The following is a 24,873-nucleotide window of genomic DNA, read 5'->3' as shown; positions in this document are numbered from 1 at the left end:
GAACGAGGAATCCACGAGCTAATTAATGATAACTTAAGCATTTTGGCTCGGTAGGTGTCATTTTATTTATTGATAAAACAGCATTCTCTAGTCTTCAACCGAATCCCGGTAGCCGCCTGTCACACCCTCTCTCAGAGATGGCTGTGGGAATAATGCACACTGGGTAAAAACCAATTTATATACTAACCTCCGAAAAATTTCCAACAATTCCTCCTGTTCGACCACCATGCAACAGTGCAGGAAACGATCGCGATGTCCACACACCGGGAACATGTATGGCAGCACAATCCTGCGCGTTGTGGCCCCGCCTACTCACCAGAGGGGGGGATCCGGTTGGTTAACAAGTCATAAGTCGCACTCCTATTGGTCAATGTGTTTGTCCATCGGGTCTAATATTGCTGTCATTCAGCCTCCCGGGCCCCTGGCAGACGCCATTCCGCGTCGGTTTTCGTATTGTGTCGGGGTTTTGATAATAAAGCCGCTGCGCCGTCGAAGAAAATAAATATTTAAGCTTCAGTGTAAGATGACAGTCAACCGACACTGTGCATTCCGAACCACTGCGCACCTCAGGATGTGGTCAGATTGTTTTTTCGGCAATGTAAACAGCGGTGTGTGGACAGATTTTTCGGCATCCATGTTGAAAACAAGGTCGTGTGGGAAAAAAGGGGGAATGTGGGCAATGCAGTGAAAAGAGGCTCGATGGGACGAAATCTCACAGTGCAACGCAAAGCACTTCAATTTCCAAGCCTTTCCAAAGTGGAATTCGTGAATATCTACGAAAATAAATGTATATTAAAAAATAAATAAATTAGAAAATTAAGTTAAAAGCCAAGGCAGAAATTAATTCAAAACGACATAAATATTAACGAACTCAAATATGCGCCGAGAAACTACACTAAAATGAAGACAATAATACAGGGATGTGATGTTGAATAGATGGGGATATGGGTGTTAAAGATATAAATTAGGCATGAAAACTCTAAATATTTATTACCACTACTACGGCTATGTAGTATTTGTATAATGATGTTAGTACTTATACTTATATATACTTATATAATAATATGAAATAATATATACAATCTTACAAACACGTATGCGCACTACAGACTACGACTACTACTAAACACTGTACACGACTACATAGAGACATAATCAACTCAGCAGTGATGAAGGAACATTTATAATTTGAAGCACTTAGTTCAAGAATTTTCCTTTCAGGCCGATTCATTTCTGCAACATTTCACAGAGAAATACTGTAGCCTACTTTTGCACAAATTGAGATTTTTGCATCTAAAACATGTGAGCATCTTATAAAATGGGATGTCTGTTACTATAGCTGCTGTGTAGAGCCGGGATGTACGAATGATGGAATTCACAATCGGCAATTTTGACAATTCTTTCTAATCCTAAAAATGCCCAAATATGTCGTGATTTCGGCGCATCATATTTAAAGATAATTTAATTGTACTTATTATAGGACTTTTTTCTTTATACACTAAACCATCAGTCAATTCAGTGAGACAGCGATCAATTCAGAATAACATTAAGAAATAACATTAATTGCATGAAAAGTTTATATATGAGTGAATATTAATGTAATATTTATTTAGTTATTTATCGATTTATTATTTATTTTAAGACTTCAAGTAGGTACTTTTCGACATACTTTACTTTATACTTTAGCTTTACGCCTATTGTATGTACAAATGTACATTTATACCACAGGACTGTCGAGAATAGAAATAGAAATCTAGGTTATTGATAGAACCGATAATGGTAACGTGGGCATTTCCACAAACAACATCTGAACACACTGGTCGGAGGAACAAATGAGGATTTAACACAGAAGTAGACTCATGTTGTCCTAATTTTGATTATGAATTAAATTTACTTTGCTTCAATTGTTATGTAAGACCATAAAGCCAAATACAACGAGGACCCAGGCAAATAAAAATCAGCCTTAATTTGGTTTGACCTGCATGTCTTCTGAGTGAGATTAAAATCGAAATCGGTGCCGTTCTTTTAAAACATGGCATTTCAAACGATGGCCAAATTTCATTCGTGCAAAACATTTTTAACGGAGTCACGATTCTGCAGTGACGTATTGTTTCGGTGGTTTCTGCGTAAAGGTAAACTAACCCACACAAAGGTGAAGTGAATCATACCGGAAGTTGTTGTCAAAGTAAAATCACAGGTTTCAGATTCCAACGCTGCACGATCGAGCTTCAGGAAGAGACAACTGGGTTTGTAAGTATAAGGAATCTGCAATCCGAATAGGCATTGGTGGGCTGCAGCCTATATGCTGGTATCTTAATAGGAAGCTCATTCTTGGTGATTAGTCTATGGCCAATGTAGCCTATACTGAAAGCCAAGCATGGAGCTCAATGATACTGGTAACATGTAACATATGTAATTATATCCTACACATCTTTCACATGCTTCTCATTCTGTTGGGAATATGTGGGATTTTCACTGCAAATGAGCCTGTTAGCTTTTTGAATAAATCATATGAAACTGGTTTTTAATTCCAACCATGCATTTAGATTATCTAAAGTAGTTTTAAAACACCTGGGCTTATTAAAGACTTCTTGAAGATCTTTCAACACAAGTGGTGAAGCCTCAAACAGAAAATGACATCAACAAAAAACATTACGTCTTATTGCAGTCTGCACTCAAGTTCACATTGCATAAAGCAATGCAGAATACAGCACAAGAATAAAACATACAACGCAATAAAAATAGAAGAATCCAGAGATTGGGTTAAAGTATTTTAGAAAGATGAGTTTTGAGTCTGGATTTAAAGTGTGTCAGAGTGTCTATGTCAGGTAGGAGGGTGGTCCAAAGCCGTGGGGCTGAGCGAGTGACTGCTCTGAAACCCATGGTGGACAGTCAAGCAGGTGGTGTAAAAGGCTGGATGGCCCGAGGAGGATCTGAGAGAATGAGTAAACAAACAGTAAGTTTAGATAGATAATCAAAAGCTTATACACCAGTGTACTGTTTTGGCTATATAATGACTTGGTTAAAAGCCAGAAAGATAGGCCTATTGTAAATAATTGTATTAATATTATTATTATTTTGCTTGATGTTTTCCAAGACTGTCTTTGTTTTTATGTGTAACTGTGACCCAGCAATTTCCCTTGTGGATCAATGAAGTCTGTCTAAGTCTAATGCAAAATGTATTTACCTTATTTCTAGCAGTTTGTACTAGGCCACGCATAAAACATCTCAGATGATTAAAATGTAAAGTGAATCTGTGATGCCACATCGCAGATTCTGTTGCCTTCTTTATTTGAGAGGATGAAAGTGGCAGAATAATAGGATGCTGGTGCCACAGATGGGGTTTTATTTTGAAAATGTAGACCGGGAGTTGTATTTTAACCGATATGTCTTGACTGTGTTCACTGACGGGGGAGTCTCCTCTTCTCCAGTGGGCACGCACGTACAGTATCGGGGATTCCACAGTGGGCTCGGTCGTGTGAAGAGCAGGGTAAACAGGACGCGCACCGTCATGTTCACGGGGATGCGGACGGAGAAACGGGCAGACTCCGGCCTCGGGGACTCCGCGGCTCTGAGGCAGCAGAGGAGGCTGAAACAAGCCATTCAGTTCCTCCATAAAGACTCAGCTGATCTGCTGCCTTTGGATGGACTGAAGAAACTCGGGACGTCTAAACAGGGGGTGAGCCTCATATCAGAGGCCTTACATTACGGTGTCACCATAGACACGTTTTTGGATAATAACTGGTTTCATCACAGAAAGGCAAAATAATTAAGATTAGGAAGTTTCTTGACTTACCACAGTATCATATTTTATTGATACATTTACCATTAATTTGAAGCGTGTATTATTTTGCAGTGAGATAGTCCATATACTCCCCCTAATGTAATGTGTAGTTTTCAGACCTTTATGCTCAACTTGTGTATATGTATCTCACAACAAAACATGTCAGGTGATAAAAAAAAAAAATTAAAAAAATAAAATATATCACTGACTAGTACTTTGGCCATAAAGAAAGCAGCATCATATGATATATGTTTTTAACGCCACATAGCTAAAAGCTCATTTTCCTCTGTTGTCTCAACTGTAGCAGCCGCATAATATTCTCCAGAAGCGCCTGTTGGAGGCCAAGCTGTCCCGAGGCAGGATGAACATGTGTGGCGGAGTCCTTCTGAGTCGCAGCCTCGTAAATTCACACGACGACGAGAATGAAGAGGAGGAAGACCTCATCCATGTGCTCTGCAAAGTGTGTGCAAGATCACATACAAAATATTCGCTGTTCAAATTAACAGGAGTCATTTTAAGTATCAGATGAAATATATATGAAATCTATAACTGCTGAGAATCAAATGATGGGGTTTCCTTTCTGTTCCTGCAGCGTTTTTATTTTTTATTTTTTTCCCCAAACTCTGTTTGCAGTGTTTAGGACAGGAAGTGAATGTACTCATCGACACCGGGTGCAAGCTGAACCTGATGTCCTCACTGAGTGTGGAGCGATTAGGGTGAGATGACTTCACATTATCTGCCCCGTTTGACAGACGCGTTCAGTGTCCCCACACAATGGAGCCACACATTTGCTGACTAGAGGAGAGAGAATTGTTATCTTTTACTTTGTTTCAGTCTCAAAGAGCTGGTCGAAGAGAATAAAATGGAGACGGGTGGCTTTCCATTTCAGCGTCATCTCTGCATCGACGGTCACATCAAGGAGCTCGGCCTCACTATCGGACAACTCAGAATAATGTGTTCATTTGCCATAGTGGGTGAGTCAAAGTGACGTGAGTGAAAGTGAAGAAGAGCTTGGGGTTCAGTGTCATGACATTTTTGTCCTCCACTTACATGTATTTGCAGAAAGCAACAAGCCACTGGTGTCTCTTGGCAGCAAGACTTTGAAGTCACTCAAGGTAAATCACCTATTTCGCCCAGTCCCAAAGCGAACATTAAAAGATCACCGATGGCTTAATTATGTAAAAACACACAAGGTACAAGCCCATAGACTAACCATGACATAAATGTGTAAGGTTTTGGTGTTCTGTTGTGTTTTGCAGTGTGTAATTGACATGGAAAAGCAGACGCTGTTGTTCGGGACAACCGTTAGAGAGCAAGTTGAGTTTTCCAAAAAAACTTTTAATGAAAGGTAAGTCGGTTGTTTTATCATTTCATCTCTAATACAGGTTTTGATACCTGTATGTAGTATAGTAACGTAACGTAGTGTGACGCATCACATGCTTCAAGAACAGAATGTGGCACAACAGTTGCATTTTTTCCAGCGAAGAGAAAAGAAGAAGAAGAGAAGAAGTCTCAGCATTTTGTTCTTTGAGTGTGAACCTTTTCTTTGAGTGTGTAGTAGTTAGCACTGCTGCTACACAGCGAGAAGGTTCCTTGTGATATTTCCCGCATACCAACCGGGGCCTTTCTATGTGGTGTTTCGATGTTCTCCCTGGACCAGCGTGGGCTTTCCTCAGCTTCCTTCCACATTCCAAAGACATGCTTGTTAGGTTAACCGGTGATTGTCTATTAGTCCTGTGATAGACTGGCACCGTGCACAGACTGCACCCTGCCTCTTGCCCAGTGACAGCGGAGTCAAGCTCCTATAGGATAAATGGTTACAGATAATGAATGAACAAAGATGCATTTTTTTTAGATGAGGCACGTAAAATACTTTGCAACACCTAAATCATAAATTGTGACATAGTTTAGGTTTGCCTTTTATTTCTCATAGACACTATAATTACAGCATAGAAGGTGAAGAAAACAGATATTCTACAAATTAATCTAACCAAGTAATTTCCAATTCTCTCTGTTTTGCGCACCAGCTCCTCCGACTTCAGAGACCTGGGTTACTGATCATCCTGCCCCAGAAACACACAGATGAAGAGCAACAGAAATATTTACTCTTGCAACTAGATGCCGCATTAGGGAACATTGGATGTCTCGCATCACACACTTACTTCCTCTCTGCTTGTTCATTTGCTGTATTTAGCAGCAACATACTCCACGATGACCCCACAGGTTTTTAAATAATACATAAAAGCAGCCACTCACACTAACCGTTCCTTATGTAGCATCGGCATCATTGTAGCCTAGAGTATGTATCTTGTATTAGCTGTCACTACAGTAGTGTGTTCTGTGCAGGTAGTAAACAGAAGCTGTAGTGTTGTAGCCTTTAAGATTCTGATAGAATTGTGATTTATAATGTAGATCTTGTATCCTACAAATGAGCAACTGTTGTGCCAGAGGTAGTATTTTACAGCCGTGGAGAACTTAGCACAATCTATTGTATACAGATTTACTGTATCTACCGTGTTTTATAACGTTGTAAATGTGTTTTCTAGTCCCAAACATGTATTTGCATTGAAGCCACTGCCTTTTGAATGTTTACAAAATAATAGTGACGCTCGTGATATGTTTTATCACTCGACTGTAGCAGGAGCGCAGCACTGAACAACCAATAAAATCCCAAATTATGTGACTTTTTCTGTCATTTATTCATTTTTCACACGAAAAGTACCTACATACCAGTGCTTGTTCCATTTCATCTCAGATCCATTTATGAAACTGGGCCCAGCTAAAGGTAGTCTGACATAATTAAAGCTGTTAATTAGAGGGAAGCGGGCTGGCAGATTAGCTCCTGACACACCAGCGAGGGATATGTGTCATTTCTCAACGCTGCTTTCTCCAGTATTGCTGTTCTATAGCAACTGTAACATGAAGGTTGTGTTTGACAATGCACCCTGCTCAGCTGGTTGGAAGGAGAACAGCCCCTCTAGTGGCCACAAAGAAGACAACGCGCTCAGACATGAACGCCATGGAAACCAACATCAACAATGAGCTGAAGTTGTCGCCTGAAGCTGAATGTGAGCAACACAAAAACTCTAGGTAATGTATTCTCAGCGTTATCTACTAAACTTGTCAACTCTCGGTTCAGAGTAAAGAACGTGACTTGTCTGTTTAGGTGCTGTGTTTAATGTTTGTGGTGTTCATATCACAGGAGCATAATGTGTTTCCCACATTCAGTTCTAGTGGTGGAATGTACTTTACTCAGGTAGACTACTGAGGTGGTAATTTTTGAAGCACATTTCCATTCTCAAATACTTGATGCTTCACTACATTTATCTTATGTCTTTAGTTACGTTGTAGTTTCAGAATAATAACATAAACTACAATCAATGAATATATCAGTTGTGCCACACCATAGGTTAAGACTTTATTACTGTACCACCGAGTAGATTAACAATTTATTATTACACAACTGTGTGGCCTTATAGTAATAGTTAAATAACTAACATGATCACATGACTAAAAACGGATATACACTGATCAGGCATAACATTATGACCACATTATGATCCTAATATTGTGTAGGTCTCTCTTGTGCCTCCAAAACAGTTGTGACTCACCACAGGATGGACATGGACCTTCTGAGGGTCCTGTGGTGTCTGGCTACAGAGTGATGTTAGCAGGGGCCATGTTACGGTTGAGCTGGTTGTCATATATTATTTTCTTTCCTTCACATCGTCATAATGTAGTTAAAAAGACAGCCATGCAGATGGAGGCCTCCGAGGCTGCACTTGTTCCACTGTTCCAGGGCAGGCGAGCGTGGAACATCACTTTTGTGCTGGACAGCTCAGAGAACACGAGAGCTGTCCTGGGGTCAGTGAAACGTCTGCTGATCCAGACCCTGCTGACTAAAGCTTCTCTCAGAGACTCTCTTTTCAACATCGTGACATACTCAAACAAGGTGAGGCGCAACTGACTGCTCATTACTACACAAAAATAAATCACAGTCACTTACATGTCACACAAATACACTCCTCAACGCTGAATTGCTGATTGGGGCAGGGTTATGGACACATGCATACTGTATTTGTAATCCAGATGAATGAATTTTAGGAAAATTGTAATTTTAGACATAGCGTGGCACAAAAGCAGAGTATGAATTTTAATATATATATATATATATATATAGTATTTTGGTATAGTCGAACCACAATAGTATGTCCTAACAATATTACAAAAAATAAAGCTCACCACAATTTATTTTGGAGCACACTTACCTTTAGTTCTGAAGACATTTTCTCAGCTGTCGGTGGACTCTTCCTAGAATTCCCTCTTTCACTCTGCAGGTGAACTGCTGGTCCCACCACATGCTTCCCTGCGCCTCGGACACAGTGTATGCAGCTCTCTCCTGGATTCACTCCATTAGCTGCAGCCCTGGCAGGGATCTCCTGGCTGCCCTGAGCATGGCTCTCACTGACCCCGCCTGTCACGCTGTCCATCTGCTTTGCACAGGCCTACCCGAGCAGCCAGAGGCCTTACTGAGAACACTGCCTGCCCTGGCAGCTGGGAAGCCTGTGAACGGGTTTTACCTGCAGGACTCGGTCAGTTATTTGGACAGGAACACTCGGGACTTCCTGCAGAGTCTGACCCAGGCCACAGGGGGAAGCTGTTATCTGATTGCAGCTGATATGAATGGAGTGTTGCAAAAGGTATGGGCGAACTTTTACAGTACACGACTGTTGTAAGAATTGTTGGATTGTTCAAGAGACTACTGGAACATGTGGGGTTCGGGAAATGGATTGTGTGGGTACTGGTTTGTTGCTGAAGTGCCCTTGAGCAAGGCGCATAAGCCACCAAACTGCTGCAGAAAACACACTTTCCCACACTGGCCTCAAATAAGGAATGCATTTCATATTTAGACTAGAAAAAACAATGTGTCCAAATTGCTCTGAGCCCTGATATAATCATTTTCACTGACATCCGGTTATAAACTCTATACATTTGCAAAATAATCATACTGTCTTCATGCTTCCTTAACAGAGGCTCAGCTCACACAGTGCATCAGTACTGTACACTCAGTGTGCTACAAATATCCCATGAACTTTTATCATCCAAGTATGTTTCAGCGACTGTTTGAGTCTGTGCCCCTTTCCAAATGCTATCAGGCAATTCCTCTGCATGTTGCTGAGAGTCAGTCATCAGGGCCAGCCGTCTCTCCAGCCAAGCGCTGCTGTGTGTCCGCCTCTGTTGTTACACCACACCCGCATCACACATCTTCACCTCTGCTCAGGTTGGTCTGCACGCAGGCTGCGCTGCCAAATAACGACTTCGTTGAACTTGTGACATTTCGGGTAACACACACACTGACACACCGGCTCACGATTTTGCTTGACTTTGTTTCCCAGGTGCAGTCTGGGTGATCTGATCCGTCCTGTTAGCTCCTGCGCGCTGTCTGGTCAAAACACGGACAGTCCAGAGTTCTTCCCAGGATGCAGAGTGCTGGCCAGGAGAGAGGTGGACGGCCTTTATTATCTGGGCAGTGTCATACAGCAAGTGCAGGTGAAAATATACAGCATGCACTGGCAGGTAGTGTCAAATAATGAGATGAATACAGACCTCTTCATATGCTGTCATCCAATTTTAGGAGTATAGCAAGGCACTGCTCCAAAACACACAGCCAGAAGCAACACAATTGAAGTCCTAAGTTTTGCCTCACATTTACAGTTTTACACCAAGAACAGATGTAAAAAGGTGCCACGTATATATTTACACACTGCTCTAACATATTCCTTCCTTGTCCAAACTCAGGACCGTAGAGGAGTTTGGGTAGTCGAGTTTGACCAGTCAGGAAGTGCCGGTTTAGGGGCTGTCTCCTCCCAACGTCAGCTCGTTTGCTCGCTCGACATGGTCAGCGACAGCAGAACTCACAGACACTGTGTTGTACCTGGCGACGTTGTCCTGTCGCCATGGGAACCAGATGGGAAGAGATTCGGTCCAGGGCGAGTGGTGGCAGCCGTAGCACGCAGAAATGGCTTTGGAGGTGCGGACACAGTGTTGTTACACATATTCAGTGGAACAGTTTAATGTCAGCAGTCAAAGACACATCACCTTGTAGTGATTCTGGTGAAGCAATTTGAATAAATATTACAGATGTCCTTTCTTGATCACCATTAGTAATTCACAATATCTCATTCTTTTTATCTGACAGAGGATGCTGTCACAATCCTCCGGGTGCTGATGTGGAACAGCTATGTGACTGTGGTTCCTGACAGCGTGGTTTTGTCCATTTCAGCTTCTCACCATGAAAGAATAGTCAGGGAGCTCCAAATCCTAGTCCCAACTCCCAGTCAATACTGCAGCCAGCTTTACTCCTGCAGCCCCTCCTGCACTACCCGGCTGTTCTATTCCGACTATTGCCAGTCATCCCCTACTCTTTGCTGTTGTCCAGTTACAAACCACTGTCCCTGCATAGTTCCAACCAGATGTGAGGCCAGTCTTGGAAGAACGAATGGATTTAACATGGCAGAGCAAGATAAGCATGTGCGCCTTAGTGACACAGATGTTGGCAAGAGCGATCCCGAGGTTCCCTCCTCCTCTTCATCATCATCATCATCATCATCAGTTCTGGCTACGGTGAAGCTCAGGAGTAAGCAACAGCGTCCTCCCTGGAGGTACTGGAAAAGAACTGGACCGGAACCACAGCACAGACAGCCAGGTGAGACACACACACAAGCTAACCTTAAAGATGTGACCAACTAACTGCATTTAAGTAAATGTGGCTAACAACATCAGCTAGGATAGACTCCAGCCCCCCTGCAGAGGATAAGCAGTTACAGATAATTAATGGTCTGAGATGTTAAATTTACTGTAAACAAATTGTACCACTGCTGAGCGCTGCAGACTTCTTACATGATGACTGGTTACTGAATAAATCCGCTTGCTTAGAGGGTGTCATTGTTGTAGCGCAGACAAAACATTTATACTTTTAACACATTTAAATGATAAAGGATTTTAGTTTTAAAAAAAAATGAAATATTACATACTTCTTTTGCTTGTAATCATCTACCTAATTGCCTAAATTGTACTTTTATAGCTTTTTCATGTGTAAAAGAATTTTTTTTTTTTAACAGCACTTGTCAAATGTGTCATGTTTTACATTTGCAGGTTAAAGGTTCCAACAAAAACAGTCAACTACGAACTGTAACAAAAAATAATAATCTGATCTGCACTGAACTGGTTATATTACTCTTCATGTGTGCAGGGAATGCAGTAGCCAGGAGGACATCACAACCTCTAAGGTTCAGCTTTCCTGTCCCACAGATCAGCGCTTCACCAAACCACAGCTCCCTGTTTCAGTCACTTCCTGATAGTAGAGGAAGAAGAGCAAACATCCGAGACGGTTTCGGAACGACCAACTTTAAACCTCGACCACCTCCAGGGCTGCGGTCTCTCTCGGGCAACAATGTCACAACAGTTTACACATAATGCTGTATGTCAGTGCACATACCGTACGACATGACCACATATGAATAAGATGTTGATAAAGCAAACAATTGATAAAAAAATCTTTATTTTAAATACACAGAATGTGGTATTACTGTAGGTAAAAATATTCTTTAGTGCATTACGTGATTTTCTAGGGCTCACGATCTAAATATTAACACTCGAGTAAAATGTAATAAAAATATGGCTTCTCAATATGCAGCAAATAAAACATTTTGATAGCAAATGCAACAATCTGTATAAAAAAAAAGTTAAACACACACAGCAAATGCATTGGTCAGTTTTGTAATTGAAGGTCAAGAGTGACCGGTTTGGTCAGGTGCAGGGGTCAGAGGTTAAAGGTGAGGTTGATGCTCTCCCCAGCTTTCACGCTGACTAACTGAGTCTGCTGCCGTGACTCTGGCGTACTGGCAGTGATGGAGTATGTTCCAGGTGATACCTCGATGTAAAAATCTTCATCTCCTCCCGACCCACGGTCCTGGAGAGATTGAAAGATTTACATTTTAGTTTGGTTTCAAGAGCTGTAAATCATTCTTGACAGATGGAAGCTTATTGTTTTGTTTTTTTTTTAAAAAAAGCAGCAGGATTTACTTGTCCCTTACAGGTTTCCTTGGCAGTGGATATGTCTTGCCAGCCCGTGGTTGTGTGTGGAACCTGGACATATGGTTCTTTTCAGTGTTATTGGGCTCGCTGCAGCAGCCAGACTCGTAAAACCTCTGCAGAAAAGACAAATCTGCATTTCAGTCTCATGTATCTGTAGCTGGAAGCACAAACAGGGGCGCAAGCCTACATGTGTAATGTGACAGATATTCCATTCCCTAACCTTGCAGTGATGGGTTGTTTGTGCCATGAACTCTGTGATGGCTGCAAAGGCCTCATTAAGCTCCGAGCGTCTTTTCTGTAAACCAAAAACAGAGAAAATGATATCACACGACGTCCAGTTAAGCACCATTCTGGATAAATTATTGGTCGAGGAATCCATAAACTGCATAGAAGGACAAGTATGACACCTTGGCAGTCACATGTCCGTCTTCATCTGTTGTGGTGGGGGTCTGGGACGCACCACTACTCGTCCAGTCTACACTCCGCCTGGAGGCACGCTCCAGCACCTCCAGACCCAGGCTGGCAGAGCGCCGCAGGGAAGACTCCAGCCAGGCTTGGCTTGCCATGAACAGTGGACGTGCAGGTGACGTTCACCTGAGTGGAGGAAGAAAGCAGACAGAATCTAATCAGCCAGTTTACTTAGTAAAATACAATGTGACACCACTTGGGTCTCAAGGCCTAGTTCCTGTTTAGGGTGGCTGCTAGGATCTGGGGAGGGGCTTGTTTTCCCTCACTGCTTACACCTGTGGTGCCCACCTATAAATACTGGGGCAGGCAGTCTCAGTCATTCTCTCCTCCTTGGGTGGTGGTTGTTGTGGGCACATACAGGCTTACATAGTCTCACGCTTTGTATGATATTGAGGGTTTGGCCAGAGTTTTATTTAAGTTTCATCAACAAATTAGATTTTTACTTTAAAGAGACACGTGTGGTCTCCATGTTTTGTCCCTCCTCTGAGCCAATGTTTTGACAACAATAACATACGTTTTAGTTCAAACATATTGAACTAAAACAGCTGCAATTTGACGTATAGACACTCATATAAATGAAACTGGAGAGCAATTTTAAAGCAGCATAACACACTTCTTGTAGTTCGACTCCATGAAATTAACAGAAAGTGCATACGTCGCCTTTGGCAGCAGATGAAGTGAAGCGTTTTCCAGTGGAAATAGTCTAAATAATTTCTTACCAAGTGATCTGAGCACTGAGTCTTCTGCCGTGTGACATGACATTATTAAAAGACAATTATTAAAAGACAATATTAATGTGCAACAACATTAGTTTTTCTGCCATGAATCATTCTGAAAACGACTTTGCATGAATACAAACCTTATCTTAGAAGTTGCTGGGCAGTTTAACAGGAAATAAAAACTATGGCTGCCATAATTTGATACCGGTACAGACGTATGACAAACATCAATGTAACATAATTAATGCACACCTCCTCAAAATCTAACACGTGAACGCAACCTTAACTCGGCAGAACCAGGAAACGGCGTCCGCGTACAGATTTAACGGCCAACGCAGCTTTCAGAAGCGACTTACTTTCTCTTTTAAACACAACAGCAGTTTCCCTCGCAGCGAGACGTGAAATGATCGGAGCGCATTCCGTTCTGTTCCAGTGTCGTCACAGTCATCTCGCTGCTCTGTGCACCGTCAACAAATCTCTAAAGAGATTATTCACGAGTTTACCTCCTCGGCCAATGACTGCTGGGCGTCTCCACTACAAATGACTTTAATAAAGGTAAACCTTTGCACATAGCAGCGCTCCTTCGTTCGGTTACCTTGTCAGTGTGTAGTTCTCACATTCTCCCCCTTCAGCTGTCAAAGCCGAGGTTCAACTCCACACACCGTGTATGTAGCCGTGCTGCTGGCTGCTGTTTAGAAACGACACGACAGGAAATCCTGCAATTTAACCACGCCCCGAAGGGGAGGAGCCAGTATTCAGAAATATACACAACGTCTAATTATTGTATTATTTTCAGGTGATTTGTAAATATTTCAGGTATAACACCATTTGCTGTCCTCGTAAATGTTAGAGATCCAGAAAGTAAAATATAAATTGGTGTTTCAGCTGTTTAACTTAACCGATACTGTAGAAACTACTGCATTTTTCACCCAAAGGTGGCTTATAAAAGTACCAAGTCCCAAAAAAGCTCAAGTATAATCACATGGTCAAAGTTAAAAATGCACAATTACTGCTGTATCAAGTGCACCAATTTTTTTATTTTTTTTTTGCTTTCAGCGGTGTATATATTCTGCTAACCTAATGAAATCAGCGCTTCTACAACCAGTAGTGTGGGGTTGCTAAATTTTCCTGCTATACCACAAGCCAAAGTCAAGAACAAGTGCCAGTTGAAAATTCTACCATATGGATTCATGACAATGTGAACACAGAATTTGTACACTTAGTTTTTTCTTTCAAGATGAAAAACCATCCAGGGTTACAAGAATTCAGTGTCAAATGAAGTGGTCAAAAACCATGTAAAACCCAGCAATAGATCTGTCCTCACTCAAGTTCTCTGAAAACAGCTACTCAATCAGTACGCATCCTTAAGTTAATGTTATGTTAGTGGTGCCACTTCAAATCAGATATGACAAGATAGTTTGATGTTTCCATTTATACATTTTATTTTAGCAAAACCACACTGACAGGAACATTATGCCATCAGCACGCAGGCGCCTCCCACTGCCTTGATCTTCTCCTCAGCCTGTCGGCTGAAGAACTTGGCCTTGACGATCACAGGCTGCTTGGGCAGCTTGCCTTTGCCCAGAACTTTGTAGTAGCCCTGTGAAATTAAAAACATTAATGTTGTTTTATAACATACAAAGAAAAAAAAAAAACGAACAACAAATTACAACCTCCAGACTGCACATGAAGACTGACTAGAAATAACTACATGATAGAAGCAACAAATGAGAAATTTTTTTCAACATGTCCAGCATTTTCAGTGAACGGTTAAGAAAATGCAGTGACTGATCTTAGACATTTAAAGAACCCAAAATGGAGCACAACAAGTACTACTGTTCAAATATCATAGCTGCGCTCCTACTTTCAACAAGTTCAAATAAAAATCTGTTGGAGAAACACTACCAAACAGAAAAAGCGTAGAATTTACATCACCTCAATGTCACTGCAGCTCAGTTGTTGTGTTACCACACTTGTATCGAGCATGACATGCATAATTTCGACATTAAGGTCATTTGGTGGTGTGAGCTTTAAACAAAACTGTTTTCATGGGATATCAAACTGAAAACTGGTCAAAAACCAACTTCTAAAATATTCAGGTAATTTCTTGTGCGACTGCTCTGACTGGTACATGTACAGTTTGATCTGTTCAGTCTAGTAGACAGGTCACGTGTTAAAGGATGTAAAGGACTGAAGACATGTGCTACTAGTATGAGTTTAAATACAATGTAACATCCCATCCTCTCTGAAGGATTTCTTTATGTTATGTTCCTGACTTAGATTAAATGTCCAGAACAAGTTTCATTTGATGGCTTCTCATTTCTTCAGCATGTTTATTATTTCAAAGTAAGAAATGGTTACCTTGTTTAATGAACATTTTTGTACAGGCAATATTGACAAGTACTTACAGCGCGCACAGCATCGATGACAGGGGCGGGTCCATCGGGCTTCTTGCCGTAATTGATCCTGGTCTGTTCGCTCACCAGTGTCCACAGCTTGTCCAGGTTGATGGTGGGGCAGTGGGATGCATTCCTCTTCAAGTGGTAATGTCTCATACCCACCTTACCGAAGTACCCCGGATGGCTGAGTACAGACAAAAGGAACGACAGGTGATAAACTCACTTAAATATGAATAAAAAAAATCATTCCATGATAATAAAAAATAATCTGTAACTGGCAAAACAACTCAATGGATTGAAATCTTTACTTTTATTCCTATTAGAAATGCACAAGTATCTCACTCTATTTCAGAGATTTAAACCTAGTAAAGTCTAGTTTTAAATTTACTTCACTGGCATGTCAGTGTGAATATCCATATTGATGCACATTTCAATCCAAACAGCTTTTAAGCAGGACACAATTCCCCTGACAGTTCCTTTTGAAAACCAAATGTCATCCAATATATGCATCATAAACATATCTTTCCTGTTAGTTGACTACTGTAAATTAGTATCTCCAATTCAGATGTGAAGAATACAACAGCCCATTAACACAAGATTGTAACTGCCCATGTGGTTGACTGGACTACAAAGGAGGCCAGTCGGTGAATAGGACCAGTCTTCACTCTAAGAGGACTCAAGCACACCAAGACAATAATGTGTGTCAAGATGAGACTCTAGTCTCTACAGAAACATTAACCATTAGTAACCAAACCGAAAGACTTGTAATCAGGAATAAGGTGGAACGTGCTTAACTGCTGAAAGGATATTACAAATACAGCAGCCATGTGAACCATGAGAACAACTCAGAATCAATTTAACTGCTTATCATTGATATCTGAGTGGTTTAATTTTCATTTATAACCAATGAGGAATATTCCTTTGCATTCTGTTATAGGACAATCAAAACACATTTTCCCCTTGGTAATCTTAAGACGCGGGTTAGTGTGAGCACAACTGAACTCATTACGGGACACTTACTATTTGTCGAAGTTGATTCTGTGGTGATGCAGACCACCAGCATTACCACGACCTCCAGGATGCTTTCTGTGCTTACCTGTGGGATGGAGAAGTTAATGTTAACTTCAGCTCTGAAGTCTCAGTGACTACAAACACTCGAGTTTTTACTTACCAATGCGACCATGTCCGTGGCTGACATGTCCTCGGAGCTTCCTGGTCTTGGTCTTCTTGGTGGGCTGTCAGAGAAGATTTAACAATGGTTAAAATCCCTGGACCGTGTGGTCTTGCTCTCAATCATTGATCATACAGCTAACAAGCTAGCTACGACCAATAATATAATTTCTGCTTTATCGAGGAGTTACGCACCCGGCTGTGGTGAGCATCAAAGCATTCAAGTTAAATTTCAGAAGAAAGTTTTCCCCTCTGGTGAGCTCAACTACAACTATTCACCATCTCCAGCTATATACACATGCTCATAGACATCTATGATACATGCTGACTAGCGTCCTAAGAAGCTAATGCTAACGCAACTACACTAACCGGTCGACTTCGTATGTTGTACATTTATAGTGCTCACACAAAGCTACTCCCGGCTTCCACTCCTCTTCGCTACGACATTAATGGGTACTACATTTATTTCGTGAGTGTAGACGGAGAGAAGCCACATAATGTTGGTTGACTGAAAGAACCGAGGCCCAGGAGAAGGGCGCTATCACACAGCGAACAACTCACAGATTCGCATTACGTCCCCAAATTATGTCAATAATGCCCTATAAATGCTCAGAAGAGATACGTGTATTGTAAAAAGCCACCGGATGGCCATTTCATGTACGAATACACGAAGATGGGATAAGATTTAGGTCAGACTGAACACAGAGTTTCTACAATGTAGAACCTACCATCTTGGAGGCTAGTTGAAAGAGGAACGGGATTTGGAAGCTTCGCGATTTTGAGCGAGATTTGAGTGCTGGAAATAAAACGTGAAGAAATCCACAGCGACGCCTACTGACGGATGTCGGGAAATAATATTCAGGCAGCTGAACACTTAAGGAAAAATGCGACTGCCACAGGTGGATACTAGTGGGCCAATTTACTGAGTAAAGATAATATTTTGAAAGGTTCAAGGCAATTTTAAATATAATCTTAAAAATACCATATTCTCCTGGACTCAATATGTAGATTATTAACCCTATTAACTCACTGAAACACTTGGAAATTCAAAATTTCAACCCTCGAACAGGACATCATAAGACTGTTTTACTTTTGTGAAAATTTTCATGGAGAAAATCAAGATGAATGAATTTGAGGTATATATTTCCATGTTCTTAAGTGATAAACAAATGCAAACATATATTTAGGTTAACAGCAACTGAAATTGTCAAATGTGCTGTTCTTTCTGCATCAGGTCATTTTCGTTTATTTTGGAGCGAACACCATCTTTCCATGAAGATTTCCATAGGGTCTGAATTATTAACCACACCAGTGGTCAACACAACAGCCTGGAGTTCATGCTTAGCCAGTTCACAGCAAACTTGGCTTCTCTGATGTTGTTAACTTATTCCTGTTCATAATGAGGAAAATAAAAACTACCTTACAACATTTTTTTTTCTTTTTCCAGGATCTCTCTTGTATCTGATTTCATAAACCCCCATATCTACCTATGCGTGGTAAATCACTGAATGATGCAAACCTCCTCTACTTAAATGAATTTCCATTAATATTACTTTCTTTGTCGTGGCAAATCATATATTGCTTATTCCATATTTCAATGAGACATTGTAGCATAAAATAGAGGCGTGAAGATCAGGAGCACGCAGCTTCTGATTACGTGTATGTCCGTAAGTTTGAAGTTTCAGGACATTCAGGTCATTATCAGTTTGCAGTGATAACAGCTGACCGTTAAAGCGGATTTACATGCCGTGAGTCAGTTAATCTAACTCTGTTAACTTTACAGCGTGTAACTTCTCATTGGTTCTTCTCTCCCCCAGTCATAGAGGGACATGTCTGCGAACACTCCTATGTGTGACAACGCCTTCCCAAGAGGAAGCCCCAGTGAGTGAGGAGGGAACAGTCAGCACACGCCTTCTAAACCATGTTGAAATAATACGTGGGACACTGAAATATCACTGAATTGTTTTTTTTTGTGTGTGTGTGTGTGTGTGTGTGTGTGTGTGTGTGTGTGTGTGTGTGTGTGTGTGTGTGTGTGTGCAGGGGTTCCTGGGATTACAACAATGTGATTTGCATATATTATAACTGCAGTTCTGTAGCACATCCCTGACCTGGTGAGCCTGCTGACATACGTCTCAGCCCCTCAGGTGCTGGTGATGGAGCCGGCTCTGCGAGGATCTCTTTTTCAACATGAGAACAGCAGCATCAACCGAGACCTCCAGCACAGGATCACACTGAAGTGGCAGATGGTTTCAGGTAGAATCTTTGGAAGAATTGCACTGCATGCCTTGTGTTCTGTGGTCCTTTTTTTTGGTGGTGTCTCATGTAGTCCAAATTACAATCACAACAGTGTAATTGTAAAGCAGGCTGAGTGATAGAGAAGAATTCAGAAACGCACGCCAAGTGAAAGAATCCATAGCCTTTTATGCAAAGCATTGTTGGACTGATTGTGAAACATTCAATGTGAAACATTTGTTTGTGTGCTGAACTGTCAGGGGGCCGAGGTTGAATCAGTTCTCCTCCAATCAAATCACTTGTGTCCCCCTTGATACTGGACACACAGAACATCCCATCAGTGCCATCCCTCTCCTCCTCAGCTCACATCCACCTGAGGACACATTCAGCTGGATTTCTGAAGCAGACATCTTGTTTTTTCAGTGTTTTGGGCTCACGCTCAGGTAAGGCACGATTCATTTTCAAATGAAACACTATTGATAGTAGATGATCATGTTCCACTATCTGTTCCATACAGAGTGTGTATGGGTTTTGTCATTCATGTGCAGAGACATTATTGTTTTTGTGAAAAAGAGCAGTCAGATGGGAGTTAGACAGATCTGTCCACCGTGTCTTCGGTGGGTTTCTGTTTGTTTTGATTCGGCTCCTCTGTCCTCAAACACAGAGCACGCTGGAGATTTTGATCTAGCAGCTTCTTCTTCTGTGTTTTCTTTGTTTTTTTTTTCACCCCAAGAGGCCCAGTCTCCTAGATATGGCCAACTTGCCTCATCGATGCCATGGCAACTTTCCACAAAGGCGGGCCACTCTGTTGCCACGGGTAGCCGAGCATGGAGCACGACTGGCACTGGAGGCCGTGTCATCTGAGACTGGTCCGGATCTGGCAACCACAGCAGAGGAGCCAACCCCCTCGGCAGAACAAGTAATACAGATATGCACAGTGTTAAAAACAATTGGATCATCAAAGTGACGGTTATCCTAACGGCTAGCGAAAAGAAGAGTTAGTAATAAATAATCAGAATCTTAGTGTGACTATATAGACACTAAATCTCTGTTTTAAAAAATAGTTCAGCATCACTGGATCGTGTGAGATGGACGGGGGGTCAGACCAGTCATGCAGCGGGAAAACCAGAGTGGCCTCTCCATCGTCTCATGAAGGGGAAAGACGTCCTCACAAAAGTGTGCAAGCTTTTATGAAGACAATCAGGTAAAATAAATAATAACATTGGGAAGTTGCTCTGAGATTTTATTTAAAGAAACAGTTTGACATTTTGGGAAATGTACACACACTCATTCTGTTTTCCAGAGTAAGAAAAGAAGATTATGTCATGTGTGGTGATTTATTATGGAGCAGATGCATGGTTATGTTTGCTTAGTGTAAACACAGCAAGCAAAAGGAGGCAGCTGGCCTGGTTCTCTCTAAAGGACAGAAATCCCAAGTGCACCCCTTAACTCATGTTAAATAAGATGCAAAAGTAAGTTCACCTATAAAATTACAATTTAATTTCAAGGCCAAATTAGAGTCCATCGCTTCAGAAGTGTTTCCAATGTATGCAATGAGACTGAGGTGATGTTTAGCGCCCTATTTAGCTTGAAGATCTCTGAGTCTGACGGCACAGACAAAGGAGCTTTCCAAGTTCCTTTAGAAAAAGAGTTGACGTTACAAAAGCATCTCTAAAGACTTCATAGTCTTTAGAGATCCTCCATAGTCAGGCAAATTGTGCTATCATTGATGGACAAATGAATCCTGAATTATACCAGCAAATTCTAAAAGAAAAGTTTTGGACATTTGTCCCTCAGCTGAATCTGAAGAGAAACTGTGTCATTCAGCAAGACAACGCCCCCAAGCACACAAGTCGGTCTGCACAAGAATGGTTAAAGAAGAGCAAGATGAATGTTTTGGAACGGCCAAGTCGAAGTCCTGACCTCTCAGAACTGATGCTGTTCTGTATCCAGGAATAAGCTAAAATTCCTCCAAGCTGCCAGAGGCGACTGATGAGCAGTTACCAAAAACATTTATTTGCCAAAAGCAAAGGTTCATATACTTTTGCAAACTCAGGTGTGCACAAATGATTCATTTCCTTGAATAAACAAATGCACAAATATAACATTTCTGTTTCATTTGTGTGGAAAATTGGCCGATGTGTTTTGAATCATTTTTATGTAGACATATAAAAAATTCTGAGGGGGCGATACTTGTAAAGTGCCACTGTACATAAATATCACAAACAAACCACATTCTCCCACAGTGTGTATGAGGCTGCACAAAGTTTAAAAATGAAACGTACATTGATTTGGTATAGGTACTGTAAGTGCTTTGATGAACCTTTTACAGAACCTGACTCACTGTTTCACGCTGGGCTCTGGTAGTAACGTCTGAAACGTCATACTAGTTTTTTCTAATCATGTTAAATCTTCCATGTTGGGCAATTTTGGCTGAAAATGTGTGGTGGAATAAAACTCAGTTTTGACTGATCAGAAATGCTCTTGCTCATGCTGCAATAGTACAATGCTGTTCTGCAGACAGACAGTCCACCTAGCCCTCATTTATTTTCACAGAATTGACCCAGAAGCACAGAGGATTCTGGGTAATTCCTGCATAGCAGTGGTGAGTCTGGAGCGTCTGAACTTCCAGTCTGTGAACTTATCATCGCTGCAGCCTGTGGTGACTCTGGTACGACTGCCCGGCCAAAAACCAACTGAGCTCCGTAGTGACTTGCCTTTAAATGGTCCTCAGCAGGTACAGAAATGAAGGTCTAGACACTAAAATGCATGGAGGTTTTATGATTATTTCACTCTTTTCCCTGCCTTTCTCTTTTAATCTCTACTAATAGAATGGATTCGATCCGAGTGAGGCTGATATTTTTGAGATAGAGGGGTCACACGAGTCTAAACCAGGAGAGTCCTCTTATTTCAGCCAAACAGAAACCACACCAACATCTTGGACAGAACCAATCTGCCCTGACAGCTCCCCATCTGGAGAACCAGAGCAAGACTCAGGCTTTGACTGTGACTCGAATCCAGATCAGCCTTACATCGTGTTTGATTCTGCTTCCGATGACGGGAAAAGTGATTCAGAGACATTTTATTTGGATCCAGATCCAGAGCAAACCATCGTGATCGAACTGGACCCCGAGGCAGGAGCAGACCGGGCTCGATGCCTGCAGCTGGAGGATGATCCCCAAAGTAAATGTGAGGTGGATATAATTCCAGCGGATGACAGTGAAGACCAAAAACCCGATCTCTGCTGCTCACAGGAACAGGCTAACATATCTATCATGGAGTCTGAAGCTGGAGCTGGGACTGAGGAGCTGGAGAGTGAAGATTTCTGTGCTGTCTGTCTGAATGGAGGAGATCTGCTCTGCTGCGACCGCTGCCCCAAGGTTTACCACTTGGCCTGTCATATACCGCCTCTTATCAGCTTTCCACTGTAAGCACTGTGTGAATACACACATCTGCTGTGCCTTTATCAGTGCCACACACACACTCACGATGACAATCAGTACACTCTCTGTGACTGGTGTCCTGCCAACATATTATGTAAGCCCGATATGCGTCTCATTTTTGTCTGTAACCCCACCAACAGAATAGCTTCTGTCAAAGTGACAAATGTTAAATGTCAGGATGCCATATTTTACAGTGGCAGTTTGTAATTGTGGCTATTGACCTAACAGAGGTCCTGTGTGTCCTGCAGAGGTGACTGGGTGTGTACACTGTGCAGAACGGACCAGGAGCCCGTGGAGTCCTATGATTGTGAGAATATGCACTCCTGTGTGGGAGTGAATGCACCTTACACACTGTCCAGCCAGGATCAGAGGGTGAGCTGTAGTGTAGAATCAGTGGTTTCATTTCTGCCGCTGTTTAATATTTAATTCCAGAGTTAGGTGAGAACTAAACACTTGTTCCATGTGATGTGCAATTTCCTTCTAACTCAGGATTCTTCTGGTATCAGCCAAGGAGAACAATCATTAAAAAAGCTGTGTTTTTGTATTAAACCCCAAGATTTTGTCGGTCTGCTTTTCTCTCGACAGAGGTGTGAGAAGTTAACTCTGTCCCTGTATTGTCACTTGCTCAGCGCTCCATTCCATGAACCTGTCAGCCCTCTGGTCAGTCAGGTTTAATATATGTAAAACATCTGCACTAGAACATCCTAAAAAATAATATCAGATAAATCACAGTGACAATAATGTATTTGACCACCTACCCACATAGAAATAAACACCCCTTCACATTCATTCAACAAAACGTGACACTAAAATGACTCCATTGCCTTCTGTTGTGATCTAACTTCTGTGAATGTGCTCCAGGCCCGAAACTATTACCAGATCATCAAGAGGCCCATCGACCTGTCAGTGATCCGCAGGAAACTGGACAAGAGCAACACTCTCCACTATTTCACAGCTGAGCAGTTTGTTGATGACATCCTGCTGATGTTCAAGAACTGTGCCACTTTCAATTACGTAAGTTTGCCACAAGATATATGAGTGGATTTTCCACTTTAATCTAGTTGTGTCTAGGGTTAGCTGGATTATTCCTGCACTTTAGCCTGTGGGGGGGAAGGTCCATATGTTTCAGCAAGCTGAGCCACATTTCAAGTAAAAAAGACCCTAAAGCCATGTGAAAGTGAGCCTCTGAGGCTGCACTAAGACAGCAGACAGCAGAACTCTGAGCTAAATGCTAACACCAGCAGGCTAGCATGATTATAATTGAATGTGCAGCTGCCACCTTTAGCACATGTTTCTGTCAGTTACAGTAAATATATATATTCCTCTTGTTTAATCTCTATGTGCAGCCAGACTCTGAGGTGGGCCAGGCTGGTCGAAATCTCGAGGTGTTTTTCTTAAGCAAGCTGAAGGAGATTTTTCCTGACCGGACTTTTCCATCAGCCAGCCAAGACAGAACAGACAGAGCTCGCCTCCAGTGGCTCAGCAGGAAGAGAAAGGAACACTACAAGAAGAAGAGATGCATCTTCAAAGGGAAAAAATATTACCTATAACTTTTTATTGTTCCTTCGTTGCCTTTTAATTGATAAAAACAGAAAATGGATTTCGTGAAAACTGCAGAAATTACTTTGTACTTTTTGAGCCTGAAAAGTCAGTTATGTTGACTTGTCACAAAATGCAAATCTGTTTTTGAGTGGATGTGTACCACCACAAAACATTCTCCTGTTTGTTTAACACACTGTAAAGTCATGAACATATACAAAAGTGAATCGTCTTGGTAAATGTACCAAATGTACTCCTGTGTATGATGTAAGTTTGAACTCAGCTAAAGTTAAATAAGGGCCTAAATGGTCACTGTGGATATGTTAAGTTACCCAAATATACTGGTAACATATAGAATATCCACCTTTTCTCATAATATATTAAAAAGTATATACTTTAAGACACTTGCTGTTCATACCCACCAGGGGGCGTTCGTGTAAGTCTTTCTATTGGAGTAACATCTTTTTAAAATACACTATCAATGGACTGCAGTATTTCTAGTGGGACATTTGAAGCTTAAGGGGGTTTTGTGCTTTCTTTCTTTATCTAGGTTGTTACCTCCCTTTCCATTGTCACTGCTAATGGCGCTCATCAGCTTTGGTTTTCCTCCCCACAGATGTGTTACCAAAAAAAAGATCCAATACGGTTAGATTACCTGACTGGTGATTCGATGACAGATTTGCCTTTATTTAATTGTGTGTATTTATGCCGTTAATAAAAACAAATCAGAAAGCACTTTTCAGGGTATAATTTTGATCTTTATTGCAAATAAACATATCACATGTCTGACAGCTTTCAACAGATAATATATTGATTAAGGATAAATGAATAAATAAAAGGCTGAAGTGATGCACCTAAAATGTGCTTGGAACACGATACGGAAACATGGAAAAAACGAATAAAAACTGCGTCTGTGTTGCGCAATGATTAAGTGAAATGAAAATTGCTCATTGAAAGGCTGTAACTCAGACTGACTGATATTTTTCATTGAAGCAGCTTGACTCCGACTGGTGGAAAATAAA

The 24,873-nt window shown here is 41.5% G+C and overlaps 6 protein-coding genes and 1 non-coding gene across 13 annotated transcripts in view; 3 read left to right on the top strand and 4 right to left on the bottom strand.

The window, feature by feature from the left end:
- The window catches only part of znf143b (zinc finger protein 143b), a 9,535-nt gene extending 8,904 nt beyond the window's left edge, over positions 1-631 (bottom strand). The window contains exon 1 of one of the 2 annotated variants that reach the window (XM_047596342.1): positions 188-631. The gene's annotated coding sequence lies outside the window, so the exon portion shown is untranslated. The remainder of the gene's footprint in view (positions 1-187) is intronic. The other variant, XM_047596341.1, reaches the window with a different exon arrangement.
- LOC125014861 (nuclear receptor-interacting protein 3-like) overlaps positions 1-6,467 on the top strand; it is a 6,791-nt gene extending 324 nt beyond the window's left edge. The window contains exons 1-8 of one of the 4 annotated variants that reach the window (XM_047596359.1): positions 1-50; positions 3,432-3,679; positions 4,089-4,244; positions 4,418-4,500; positions 4,619-4,758; positions 4,847-4,899; positions 5,044-5,132; positions 5,812-6,467. The exon at positions 1-50 is cut by the window's left edge and continues 76 nt beyond it. In XM_047596359.1, coding sequence (XP_047452315.1) covers positions 3,512-3,679; positions 4,089-4,244; positions 4,418-4,500; positions 4,619-4,758; positions 4,847-4,899; positions 5,044-5,132; positions 5,812-5,842 — 720 coding nt within the window. In that variant the 5' untranslated portion in view covers positions 1-50; positions 3,432-3,511 and the 3' untranslated portion in view covers positions 5,843-6,467. Of the gene's footprint in view, positions 51-2,738; positions 2,957-3,182; positions 3,680-4,088; positions 4,245-4,417; positions 4,501-4,618; positions 4,759-4,846; positions 4,900-5,043; positions 5,133-5,811 lie in introns of those variants that run through there. The other 3 variants (XM_047596357.1, XM_047596360.1, XM_047596356.1) reach the window with 3 other exon arrangements.
- Positions 6,468-6,587: 120 nt separating this feature from the next.
- c10h11orf16 (chromosome 10 C11orf16 homolog) lies at positions 6,588-11,357 on the top strand. Its single transcript, XM_047596997.1, has 8 exons — positions 6,588-6,874; positions 7,525-7,736; positions 8,122-8,484; positions 8,941-9,065; positions 9,181-9,334; positions 9,584-9,815; positions 9,984-10,490; positions 11,037-11,357. The coding sequence occupies exons 2-8, from the start codon at positions 7,539-7,541 to the stop codon at positions 11,258-11,260; spliced, it is 1,803 nt and encodes a 600-aa protein (XP_047452953.1). The 5' UTR covers positions 6,588-6,874; positions 7,525-7,538; the 3' UTR covers positions 11,261-11,357.
- Positions 11,329-14,322, bottom strand: akip1 (A kinase (PRKA) interacting protein 1). Of its 3 annotated transcripts, none has more exons than XM_047596999.1 (5): positions 13,425-14,322; positions 12,289-12,475; positions 12,102-12,176; positions 11,881-11,994; positions 11,329-11,756 (listed from the first exon to the last, which is right to left on the bottom strand). In XM_047596999.1, the coding sequence occupies exons 2-5, from the start codon at positions 12,445-12,447 to the stop codon at positions 11,607-11,609; spliced, it is 498 nt and encodes a 165-aa protein (XP_047452955.1). In that variant the 5' UTR covers positions 12,448-12,475; positions 13,425-14,322; the 3' UTR covers positions 11,329-11,606. The 3 variants fall into 3 exon arrangements, with proteins under 3 accessions (XP_047452955.1, XP_047452956.1, XP_047452957.1); XM_047597000.1 differs by having other exon boundaries at positions 13,664-13,769; XM_047597001.1 differs by lacking the exon at positions 13,425-14,322 and adding an exon at positions 13,209-13,398.
- A 163-nt stretch (positions 14,323-14,485) lies between these two features.
- rpl27a (ribosomal protein L27a) lies at positions 14,486-17,923 on the bottom strand. The gene is made up of 6 exons (XM_047595889.1): positions 17,901-17,923; positions 17,366-17,510; positions 16,639-16,702; positions 16,488-16,563; positions 15,477-15,651; positions 14,486-14,668 (listed from the first exon to the last, which is right to left on the bottom strand). Exons 1-6 carry the CDS (start codon positions 17,921-17,923, stop codon positions 14,540-14,542), a joined length of 612 nt encoding a protein of 203 aa, XP_047451845.1. The 3' UTR covers positions 14,486-14,539.
- Positions 16,064-16,194, bottom strand: LOC125015589. Its single transcript, XR_007113628.1, has one exon. It is a non-coding gene; the product is annotated as a small nucleolar RNA SNORA3/SNORA45 family (small nucleolar RNA).
- A 1,692-nt stretch (positions 17,924-19,615) lies between the features above and the next one.
- On the top strand, positions 19,616-24,584 carry LOC125015007 (tripartite motif-containing protein 66-like). The gene is made up of 8 exons (XM_047596625.1): positions 19,616-19,788; positions 19,934-20,073; positions 21,426-21,606; positions 21,701-22,296; positions 22,561-22,684; positions 22,898-22,972; positions 23,174-23,326; positions 23,659-24,584. Exons 1-8 carry the CDS (start codon positions 19,621-19,623, stop codon positions 23,860-23,862), a joined length of 1,641 nt encoding a protein of 546 aa, XP_047452581.1. The 5' UTR covers positions 19,616-19,620; the 3' UTR covers positions 23,863-24,584.
- Positions 24,585-24,873: the final 289 nt, after the last annotated feature.

This window comes from Mugil cephalus, chromosome 10 (assembly GCF_022458985.1).
Source record: "Mugil cephalus isolate CIBA_MC_2020 chromosome 10, CIBA_Mcephalus_1.1, whole genome shotgun sequence".
Taxonomy (NCBI): domain Eukaryota; kingdom Metazoa; phylum Chordata; class Actinopteri; order Mugiliformes; family Mugilidae; genus Mugil; species Mugil cephalus.
This window is presented reverse-complemented; position numbering and strand designations above follow the sequence as displayed.

Excerpts from the sequence above, each read along its gene's own strand:
- c10h11orf16 (XM_047596997.1), top strand. The coding sequence starts at position 7,539 with ATGCAGATGGAGGCCTCCGAGGCTGCACTTGTTCCACTGTTCCAGGGC. Across the intron at positions 8,485-8,940 it reads TGAATGGAGTGTTGCAAAAG|GCAATTCCTCTGCATGTTGC; the intron begins GTATGGGCGAAC and ends AAATGCTATCAG. Across the intron at positions 9,066-9,180 it reads ACATCTTCACCTCTGCTCAG|GTGCAGTCTGGGTGATCTGA; the intron begins GTTGGTCTGCAC and ends TTTGTTTCCCAG.
- akip1 (XM_047596999.1), bottom strand. The coding sequence starts at position 12,447 with ATGGCAAGCCAAGCCTGGCTGGAGTCTTCCCTGCGGCGCTCTGCCAGC. Across the intron at positions 12,177-12,288 it reads ACGGACATGTGACTGCCAAG|AAAAGACGCTCGGAGCTTAA; the intron begins GTGTCATACTTG and ends TTTGGTTTACAG. Across the intron at positions 11,757-11,880 it reads ATCCACTGCCAAGGAAACCT|GACCGTGGGTCGGGAGGAGA; the intron begins GTAAGGGACAAG and ends CAATCTCTCCAG.
- rpl27a (XM_047595889.1), bottom strand. The coding sequence starts at position 17,923 with ATGGAAATCTTCATGGAAAGATG. Across the intron at positions 16,703-17,365 it reads TTCAACTAGCCTCCAAGATG|CCCACCAAGAAGACCAAGAC; the intron begins GTAGGTTCTACA and ends CTTCTCTGACAG. Across the intron at positions 15,652-16,487 it reads AGAATCAACTTCGACAAATA|CCATCCGGGGTACTTCGGTA; the intron begins GTAAGTGTCCCG and ends GTCTGTACTCAG.
- LOC125015007 (XM_047596625.1), top strand. The coding sequence starts at position 19,621 with ATGGCCAACTTGCCTCATCGATGCCATGGCAACTTTCCACAAAGGCGG. Across the intron at positions 22,297-22,560 it reads CCTCTTATCAGCTTTCCACT|AGGTGACTGGGTGTGTACAC; the intron begins GTAAGCACTGTG and ends TGTGTCCTGCAG. Across the intron at positions 22,685-22,897 it reads TGTCCAGCCAGGATCAGAGG|AGGTGTGAGAAGTTAACTCT; the intron begins GTGAGCTGTAGT and ends TTCTCTCGACAG.